The following is an 11,054-nucleotide window of genomic DNA, read 5'->3' on the forward strand; positions in this document are numbered from 1 at the left end:
ATATACTGATTAGCTCCGCAGTTGTCGCCATCTTGGATATAATAAAGTGGGCACCTGCCTAACACTTGATGATAATATCTCATAGGCTAAGAAACAAAGTTAGCGTAGGATCCCTACTACTGAAAGGAAAGTGGAAGGGCTTTAGCACCAACTGTTTCAAAGGATTTAAAGGCAGACTACAAACATGGAGAGGTCGCTGCTCAAAATTATGCTGGGAAATGTACAGATAAACAATTTTTTCATGCAATTCTTGGAAAGACACATTTGCACAATGGAACTACAGCGTTGACACAGTGATACAATCATATAGATGCACGGTTACCTCAATTACAATTTATCACCTATATGCATCCATCTCAGAGAACTCATTTCACCAGAGTATATGGAGCATGGTACAAATCATCAACTGCAAATAAAATGTGCTGAAAACAGAAACCAATGGGTAACTATTAACGAGTACATGGAACTGACTACTCTATTGAACCTTGAGTAAAATCTGAAATGTCAAAAAGAATGCAGAGATTACCCATCAGGTGGAATCAGTGCTTTATGCCATTTGATAAAACCAATATCACAATCTTTCGTGTCGACAGTATGTTTGAGGGTGCACATATCAACACCCCATGACAGCACAGTTATAAACAAAGTTACCTGAAGATTTGCTTCCGATCATGTTCCATTGCAATGGCCCCTCACTTGGAATCCAAGAATGGAGCTCAATCATCCCACCACCCAGCACTCTTGGTCCACCGATAACCAAAAGACGCTCTCCACAGCCCCGGAATGCAATACCCCAGCCATTCACAGCTTCTGGCCGCTCTGGTAACTCCCCCAATGTTGTCCATGAGTTATCCATTTTATTATACTTTCTTACCAACTTTCCGGCGTATTGCGCTGCATATAACTCATTTTCAACAACAGCGACAAGTGGAGGAGCACCACTTGCACCATTGAGCCCCTCAGACATGTTCTCTATCACCCGCCAGGTACCTCTATCTAAATCATACTCTTCTCCACAAGTCAGCACTTCTGTGTTACTGGCCATTCCACCAATTACATAAAACTTGCCATCCATAAAGACACCAGAACACATTCGCCTAGCTTTGTTCATGCTTGGAAGTGTTATCCATCTCTTAGTTTCCGAGTTATACAGCTCAACAGAACGAAGCACCCTTCCATCAGCATCCATGCCTCCAGCTATAATTGCTTTCTCTCCAAAACTAGCTGATCCAAACAAACATCTAGGGGCATTCATTTCAACACCCCGTGACCATGAATTTGTCAGAATGCTATAGCTCAGAATAATATGTGAAAGAATCTCCTTTCCAAACACCAGAAGTTCAGTGCCCACAGCAAGTGACTCCTTGTCAGAGCACATGAAACATTCATTATGGGGCATCCTTGGAAGCGTCATCCACCGTGAACGGTAGGGGTCATACGCCTCCCACTCCTGCACATTGCAAGAGAAGTAGACCCAGTGTTCTGAATTCCCCAGCTGTCGACGTTCCTTGTACAGTTCACCACTGCGGACAAGTGATCGAAAGCTCTTGTTCAGTGATGCGATAGATCCATAATCAGAACGAGAACAACGAGCAAGGCAGTTGATTGAGTTGTCCCGGCCAATGGAACTTATTAGGGTGCTTGAATCTGAGTCGCCCTGATCATTACTTCCTTGACAATCCAGTGCCTCACCATTTTGGTCCTCAGCGGACTTGCTCCGTTTAGTCAATGCTGCCACTGCAGCAATGTCGTGCTCAATAGACAGGGTCCCAGGCGGGCGCTTACTCCTCGTGATCTCGAGTAGGTGGTAAGTCATGTAAGCTAGTCTGGATTCCTGCTCACAGGAACTCGGCAGCGACCTTGATATCAGGCAAGATTGACCCTCCAACATTCCGTCAGAATCAGCAACAGTTGATCAATAGAAAGAGAATCTATACACAAGAATACAGCCCCTCTGTACACATCCTAAACCTGCAACACATAAAAAAAAAGACAAACATGTCACAAGGAATTGCAATGAAGCAAAGTGTTTACCTAAACAAATCACTGAAATTTGTAAGATATTAAGTATCAATCAGCTTAATCAATTCTCAATTCTCATGATTACAGTTGAGGGGAAAGCCTGATCAAACAACACTATATCAGTAATTGATACACAATTATCAACTCTGGAAAGATGTCTTTGAACTAAAAGCAAAACTCTCAACCAATAGCTGACAAAAGGGGATGGGCTAGGAAATATATTGTGATTCATAGAGAACTCTCAACTACCTTCCTCTCCCAAAGCCTCCAAAGAAACGTAGAGACAGAAACTACAATAAGATTTCTCTAGAAACGTCAAAAAAGGATACCTATTAGAAACAAATGAATTTATAAGTTTGGGTAACAGATAACATATCTATGTGGGGTTGAGTCTGGTGTTAGCTAAAAAAAAAAGAAGCTGTTCCAGGTTGGTCCTTATCCCATCCCCCTTCTCATTGTTCCAGGTTGGTCCTTATCCCATCACCCTTCTCATTGCATACTAGGTCTGAGAGTATGATCTGTGTCACTACATGTTCATTATATATTGTGCTAGTTACTATTCTGTAACCCAAGCTAATGAAGTTACCTGATTTAAACAAGAATGGTATTACATAGTCTCAGAATGTGCATCTAATAGTTTATATTAACAAAAGAAGGGTGCCAATAATATCTTCACCGCCCAATTCTGGACCTTTTCCTTTTCCACTCCGTTACTTTATCAGCCTAATTTGGCTTATTGGCAATTAAGTAGTTATATTCCATTTCGGTACGACTAAGGCATAATACCAAAAGTATCTCGTTGTGAAGGATAATCTTCATAGCCGACAAAGGAAAACCTGGGGCGGCCTTGGCATGGAGCATGAGGATTCAGTAAAAACTGCGAATTGTCCTATGTTTAGGAATATAAATGGCGTCAACATCAACTGAGACGATCTTACACGCACGGCAGAAGAGAAACTAAAACAGAACTAAACCAGAACCGTGGATGGATGGATACTCCACTGTGAAGCAAGCAATCTAATAGTACTAATGAAGAATAAGGACGATATGGATCCGGTTGCTCACATCGCACAGAAGATCTCCTAGAACAAAACCCCACTCCAGGAAAATTCCTCCAAGCAAGTAGGGATCCTTAACAAGGAAAGAAACCTATCCAAGTCTGGATGAATCTCCCATTCCACGCCATGACATACCAATTAAGGGAAGGGAGGCGCCGGTTGCAGCAGCAACCACAACGAGGGGGGTAGAGCGCTCGGGGTGGTTGGCGTGCTTCGGTGGGACGGATACCGGACGCCGATTCGGCACCGCGTACACCAGCGACGAAGAGGGCGATGAGTTGAACAGTTACGGAGCCAGATTTGACACATGCCAGTTTTTCACAAAATTAGAACAGGGACCTCAGCTTCTTGATTTGGTTGATAAAATTCTGGTAGTATGAGTATCATCTCCTGAATTTGCCCCCATTCCCATTCCCTTTTATCACCCATGTTATTTCCAGCAGGTTAGCCAGCAACCGCACGCACCTCAAGGCTCAAGTCATGTCAGCCCGCACGACGACAAGGCGCGCCGCCCTCGCCTTGTTCCCGCACCGCCGCCGGCACGACGCCACTCGCGGGCAGCGAGGCTGGCGGAAACCAGCCGGACGACGAAGACACCAAGCGCGCCTGCGGAGGTCACGGAGACCAAGCGCCCAGACCCCTCGCCGGCGGTCGGTCGGCGCAGGCAAGGGCGCGTGTGCGGGCGCCGCGGGCACTCCGGCGGGATCGGGGCAGTGTGGGCTGCGGAGCGGTGGGGCGCGGCGGCGAGGAGGAGGCACGGCTATGTGGGACGCGACGAGGAGGGAGGGGAGAGGCTCGTCCGAGCTGGAGCAGGGGCAGCAGCAGCAGCAGCAAGCGGAGGCGGAGATGGGAGGGAGCGCAGTAATGCGGGGGAGGTGGACTTTATGGGGGAACGGGAACGGCAAGCCAAAGCCCACATGAACGGGAACGGGGTCTCGGCGGAAGGGCGGGCGCTGCCGTTGCGTTTTGACGCGGCGCCTCGCGTTGTTTCCACCGCTTGGCTTGGACGGTCAGCCACGCACGTTTTACGTGAACTTTTCTCCGCTGCCGCTGCCCGCTGGCATGTCAATATGGCATGATGATGGCAACCCAATTAACCACATCTATCCAGGCGTGTCTGATTTCCATCAATCTTCTGCCAACTAAAAACTGATTGATGCAGTTTCTTTTAATTAATTCATCATAGTAGATGGAATTGAAAGAAACTCGCAGCCGAAATTTATTTGTTGGAATTTAAAATGCTGTTTGTTCGGGTCGCCATCATGTGGACGCGGATAATCGGCCTGTTCGCTGGTGGGTTTCTGAGTTTGTTTGGGCTGGCTGGTGCTGGTTTATTGTGAGAGAAAAATACTGTTGACTGGCTGGTTTGGACTGGCTGAAACCAACCAGCGAACAGGCTGAATCACAGATTCACAGGTGCCAGGCGGGCGTTGATCTATTCAATTTCGGTTTGACGTTGCCCTTCGGATCTTGTGCAGTTTGTTATGCTCCGGTTCGATCGAGAGTCTCCATTTCGGATTTGACTTCACCTTTGTTTTTTCTCGTGCTGTAAACTAGCCTGCGATGCGCTGTAGCTTGGCCTCGTCCAGGATCCAACCTTTTTTTTTTTTTTTGAAATTGATAGTTTATGCGATGGCCGGTGACTGACTGCTGTTATCCCTTGATGATGGTATTGGTATCATTAATCTGACGCGTACCTGTTTGTGTCGCCGTAAGTGTTCTAGGTAGCCACGCTTAGCCAATAGGACTATACAAGAGCATGACTGCCTGACCGCCATGCATGACGCTTAGCGTGATTTGCACCTCCAAATATTCGGTGAATACTAAGCTCATGTCTCGTCTTTGTGACGCCGGAGTTTCGTAATTTATCATCAATGGCCCCGTTCGTTTGGAGAAATTTAGAGAAATCTGAATGAATTTGAAGAAATTTATAAGAAAAATCATCTATAAATAGTAAAATTCAGCCAGGAACAGTATCCTCGGTACCAGCGAGACGCAGCCAATAAGAGTCTTGCTTCAAGTGAAATCCAGCGCGGTCAGGACACACGTGCTTCTCTGAAGATACCGTACCATTTGGCTTAGCATTTGGCAACGGGAGTTCTCGATCAAAGCCGAGCTTGAACGGTTGTTGGACAGGCACTGTAGTAGTATTAAGCAGTCACGTAGTACAAAGGCACTCCCAATGTAGAAATGTCCATTGTTTCTATGAACATTAATTATATCGCTATCTAAGCGTTTTGCTGATGTGGCAAGATAGTTATATAAGAGAGAGAGCAAAAATCATAGAAAGTGGGTCTAAGTTAGAAACTATGTCTACGCGAGAACTAAGACATGAAGGGATGTGATTGATAGAGAATGGAGAGAGAATATATATGATTGGATAAAAAATTATTGTGCAGAAACTATTTATTAGAGCCATAATTTTAAACATAGTGTCTATAAAAATTAATTAATAGGTATTGACGTACGTGTAGGTGGCATCCATCTTTCCGCCGCATCTTCTTTTTCTTCGTACTTTTCTCCTTGGAACAGCCGCAACGCCTTGATTGCTCAGATCCCTCCTTATTTTTCTAATCTTTTTTAGCGGCGGCGGTCGCATTCCAGATTCCACAGTTCGTTTTCTGCACGCACGCCCCCGGGCTGTACTCGCTTTGGCACGGCGTGTCGTACTTCACCTCTCTCTCCAACCCGTTTTCTTTTACCTTGATGAGTCCTTGACCCAACAAAAACAAACGAACGGTTAGACCGCTGGTTTCACCGCTTGGTCACCTGCCGCCTGCGACATCCGCCTTGGTCAGCTGTTTCACCGCTGGAAAAAATAAACGAACGGTTAGACCGCATTCGGCCGTCCACCCGAGTCAAAACTCAAAACTCAGAACTACACCACGTACGAGCTGGCGGCACGCATAGCCAAGCCAAGTCGGCGACCATGCCCGGGGACCCTGGTAACGGCCAGCGTGGTCGTGTGGACGATCGGAGGAGCGCCGTGTCCGCACGCGCCTTCGATCCCCGACGGTGCACGGCTCGATCGCGGGTCCAAGCACGTCTCCTCCTCTCGCGAGCGCACCACAAACCCATCCATCCGGGCTGTGACCGCTTCTTCTCTGCTCTCCGCGAGAATAGTTGGGTTCTCTTCTGGTAAACGGCAGCATCGTTCTCCTACCTGGAAGGGTGAGGCACGGTTAGGCAGCGGGGAAAGAAGGGTTGGCGCGCCGTGGGGTTCGGCAAAGATCTTGGTATTTTCGTCGACGATCAGCAGGGCTTTTGGTTCCGTCTGTATTTAGATTTACAAGCTCTTTCTAGCTGGTTGTTGCTTATTAACAAGACCAAAGTATTTCATCATGAATCATGATTGGCGAATTCTTTTTTCTCTCTTTCCTGGTGGCATACGTACGTAGCCTGTTTCTGTTTTTCCTCGTGCGATGTGTGGACCGCCGAACTTCTATCCTAGGCTAAAGGTTAGGCGAACCCTATAGTTTGAATGCAACGGGACATATGATTGGACAATTGGGTAGGCAAATTGCCTCTAACAAAGCCAGAACCAACAAGCAACAACGCTAGGCAACGGGGAAGCCAATTGTTTTGCAATTCAAATAAAGGGCCGTTGTGTTCTTTCTTTCTAAAGAGAAAAGTGAGAACAAAAGCATCCATCCATAGTACAATCCGAGATAGTAAATGAGCTAAAATTATTAGACAATAGTGCCTTTAAACCGTAGATCCGGGCAAACATCTTACTTATGGTTTCTTTAGTTCGCCCTGGCGTAGTTGCGCCGCAGCCTCATGGACGCCGATGTCGAGGGAGCTCGGCGCGGTGGAGTCCAACGTGGTGGAGACGATACAGAGGCGACGGCAGAGTCGATGGAGCTTCCCGTCGCTGGCAACACTCTTCTTTAGATCGGATTAGTGTTTCTCTGTCAGTGGTTACGGCGACTCAGGTCCACCTCGTAATTCGAGCCGTGATCCCCACCCATCTTTTTATAGTGCTGTGCGACAGAGGCTCACCAACCATATTAGGGTTGGGCGCCCCCGATCAGGGCGCAGATCCAAGGGCCCAAGAGGCCGTTGGACCTATTGGTGGAGATCAACTAACATTTTCTCCCTTGATCTCACTATCATCTTTTAATTTCATATCATTTACTTTTGTTCATTCCATTACAAATTAGCTCATAGAGCATGTTTCATCGTCACGGTCAATTGCCGATAGATTTAACAGCTACAACACACCACTCTGTTCTGAAATAGATACTTAACTTTGGGCCTTCTTTTGTCCAGGAATTTTAGGCTTTCCCTTAAACCCATGCTAGCTATATGTTCACTGAACACGTTGGGTGGTAAGCCTTTTGTAAGCGGATCCGTGAGCATCTTTTCGGTACTTATATGCTCAAGACTTATGACATGATCCCGGACTTTATCTTTCACAACATAATACTTTATGTCAATGTGTTTGACAGCACCACTTGACTTATTGTCGTGAGCTTACTGTACTACCGGATTATTATCGTAGTATAAATTAAGTGGTCTATAGATATCGTCAACCACCTTCAAACCGGGTATGAACTTCTTTAGCCAGTTCACCTGCCCCGTTGCCTCATAACACGCACAATGTAGTGACGGTTTGCTTTAAGCTTTTCCATAAAATAGCTCCCCCTACGAGAGTGAATACATATCTAGACGTGGATTTTCTATCATCTCCCGCATAATCAGAATCTGAATATCTCACTATATGGAGTGAATCATATCATCTATGCGTCATCATGAGGCTTTTCGTTCCTTGCAAATAACACAAGACTTTCTTTACTAATTTCCAGTGTTCTGTTCTAGGATTGCTCTGAAACCTGCCAAGTAACCCGGTAACAAATGTCAAGTCAGGGCGCGTACATACTTGAGCATATTGTAAGCTTTCGACAGCTAAAGCATATGTAACCACTTTTATTTGATCAATCTCATATTGGTTCCTGGGGCATTGAAAATCTCCATATCTATCACCCTTGACTATAGGAGCAGGTGCGGGACTACATTTGTGCATACTAAATTTCTTTAAGATCCTTTCTATGTATGCCTTTTGTGATAGTCCTAATACCCTTTTACTTCTATCTCGGCGAATCTCAATCCCTAGAACGAATAAGGCTTCACCAAGATCCTTCATATCAAATTTTGAGGACAAAAACTTCTTTGTCTCCTGTAGTAGACTGACATCAATATTAGCAAGTAAGATATCATCCACATACAGGACAAGGAAGATAAACTTCTCATTCTTAAACTTTGCATAGACACAATTGTCCTCTATATTCTCTTTAAACCCAAAATTTCTTATTGTCTGATCAAACCTCAAGTACCACTGTCTTGAAGCTTGTTTTAATCCATAAATGGATTTCTTTAGGCGGCATCCCATTCGTTCTTTTCCTTCCATAACAAAACCTTTCGGTTGTGCCATGTTAACATTTTCCTCCAAGTCCCCATTGAAAAATATCGTTTTTACATCCATCCGATGTAACTCTAAATCGTAATGTGCCACTAATGCCATTATGATTCTGAAAAAATCCTTACATGAGACTAGAGAAAAGTTCTCATTGTAATCAATCATTTCTCTTTGCGTAAAGCCTTTTGCCATAAGTCATGCTTTATATCTCTCTATATTTCCTTAAGTGTCAAGTTTTATTTTGTAGACCCATTTATAGCCTATTGTTTTGGCTCCTTTAGGAATTATCTCTAAGTCCCAAACTTTATTGGCATTTATTGATTTCATTTCATCTTCCATGGCCTAAGCCACTTTGATGAATGATCATTTCTCATGGCTTCTTCAAATAAGATGGGATCATCCTCTATTTGAAATTCTTCAGTGTTATATACTTCATAGTCAGCAGGAATAGCTGATTTTCTAACTCTTTGAGACCTTATAGGGGCCTCCATATTTGGCACATCTTCTGTTTGAGTCTGTTGTTGCTCCCCCTCATGTGTGGCAATAGGTTCTATAGGATCCTGAAGAACATGTTCCTCATCGTCATTCATCGTTGCCATAGGCGGAATAACAACAGGTGCTGGCACCACAGTATCTTGCACTGTTGGTGCGGTGATAGCAGATAGTGAGAAAAATAGCTCATGAATCATTGGAGTGGACACATACACCCACTTCTCTTCAAGGTCAATTTCTCAAGCTATCATGCTCTCCCTCATTATTTCATCCTCTAGAAAGACAGCGTGTCTCGTTTCTACAAACTTTGTATGTCTGTCTGGACAGTACAAATGAAAACATTTTTGACTTTTTTGGGTAGCCAATGAAATAATAACTTACTGTTTTGGGATCTAGCTTCCCAATGTTTGGGTTAAATACTTTAGTCTCAGCAGAACTCCCCCCCATACGTAAGTGATTTAGTGAGGGTACTCTTGCTGTCTACAACTCATACGGTGTTTTGGGCACCGACTTACTTGATACTCTATTGAGAATATGAATGGCGGTTTTTAACACCTCCCTCCACAGGCTCAACGGTAAGGTAGAGTAACTTATCATACTGCGCACCATGTCCATTAGGGTACAATTGTGTCTTTCAGCTACTCCATTCTGCTGAGGTTCGCTCGGTATAGGATACTGGGTTACCATACCATTTTCCTGTAAGAACCTTTCAAAAGGTCCAGGAACTTGGCCATATGAGATATGCCGACCGTAGTACTCCCCCCCCCCACGGTTGGACCTGACTATCTTAATCTTTAAATTGTGTTGGTTTTTAACTTCTGCCTTAAATATCTTAAATTTATCCAATGCTTATGTTCTTTCTTTGATTGGATAAATATAGCCATAATGGGAGTAATCATCTGTGAATGTTATGAACGAATCATAACCATTCACACTCTTTATAGGAAAATGGACCACAGATGTCTGTGTGAATAATCTATAAAATTTCTACGCTTTGTTTGGCATCTTTCTTAATTTTCTTTATATACTTTCCTTTATGCATTCTCTGCATTGTTCTAAATCTAAGAGCTCCAATAGAGAAAGAATATACTTTTTTAACTAGTCTTTCTATCCCCCCTCGAAATATGGCCTAAATGACAGTGCCATAATTTTGACGACGCATCGTGAGTTCTCTTATGCCACAATTTCCAGAGTAACTCTCTGTCACCAGCTGCTTTATCAGCTGGGTAACATATGTCTTTGAAGAGCCAGTGAACTGACTCTTTATTCTATCGAGATACTCGGTGACCGTGTCATAGTCTAGGATTGAGCCCACAATTACAGGCTTAATAGTATTCTTTATCATAGCTAAATATTTCTTATTGACAGTGACCCGCTTCCTATGCTAAAGGTCATAGGACATCTTTTGGGATTCAAAATCTCTCTCTTTAGTTGCCCAATCAGCATCAGCCTCGTTTGTCTCCCTCACTGATGCCATAGGCTCAATGGAACATGGTGAGGTGACTATCCAGTTCACCTTAGCCAAGATGAAGGTCTGGTCAAACTTTTTCTTAATATAAAAAATAACAACAATTGCATGCCTTGATTTCAATGTTGGTCAAAATTAAAACATACAACTGTTCTTATACATTAATTCTACATCACCATTGGGCAGAAATAGAATTAATGCATAAATCATTAAAATTTATAACTGTTCTTATACACTAATTCTACATCACCGTTGGACAGAAATAGAATTAATGCATAAAATCATTAAAATTACAATATTGTTATTAACAACGTTGGTCAGAAAATAACAACATCATAATTATATCAAAATCTCTTTTTCTCCAATAAAATATCACGTTGGTTCAAAATAACTGGAGAATCAACTATTTCTTTAACAGCGGAAACATGAAATAATTAATTATCTATTTTTTAGAAGCATTAAACTTTTCTCAAATATTCTCTGAAAAATTATGCCGTTGGTTCAAATTCTAATAGAGATATTTAAAGTAGACAAATATCATCAAAATCGGCTTCTAAAAATTAAATAAACTCGTAACTTTATTTACTGTTCATTG

The 11,054-nt window shown here is 43.5% G+C and overlaps 1 protein-coding gene across 3 annotated transcripts; it reads right to left on the bottom strand.

The window, feature by feature from the left end:
- Positions 1 to 263: 263 nt before the first annotated feature.
- Positions 264 to 4,000, bottom strand: LOC136467729 (F-box/kelch-repeat protein At1g74510-like). 3 transcript variants are annotated; one of them, XM_066466499.1, is made up of 2 exons: positions 3,546 to 4,000; positions 264 to 1,971 (listed from the first exon to the last, which is right to left on the bottom strand). In XM_066466499.1, exon 2 carries the CDS (start codon positions 1,889 to 1,891, stop codon positions 614 to 616), a length of 1,278 nt encoding a protein of 425 aa, XP_066322596.1. In that variant the 5' UTR covers positions 1,892 to 1,971; positions 3,546 to 4,000; the 3' UTR covers positions 264 to 613. The 3 variants fall into 3 exon arrangements, with proteins under 3 accessions (XP_066322596.1, XP_066322598.1, XP_066322599.1); XM_066466501.1 differs by having other exon boundaries at positions 3,216 to 4,000; XM_066466502.1 differs by lacking the exon at positions 3,546 to 4,000 and adding an exon at positions 3,088 to 3,224.
- Positions 4,001 to 11,054: the final 7,054 nt, after the last annotated feature.

The sequence above is a fragment of the Miscanthus floridulus genome, chromosome 7, assembly GCF_019320115.1.
Source record: "Miscanthus floridulus cultivar M001 chromosome 7, ASM1932011v1, whole genome shotgun sequence".
NCBI classification, from domain to species: domain Eukaryota; kingdom Viridiplantae; phylum Streptophyta; class Magnoliopsida; order Poales; family Poaceae; genus Miscanthus; species Miscanthus floridulus.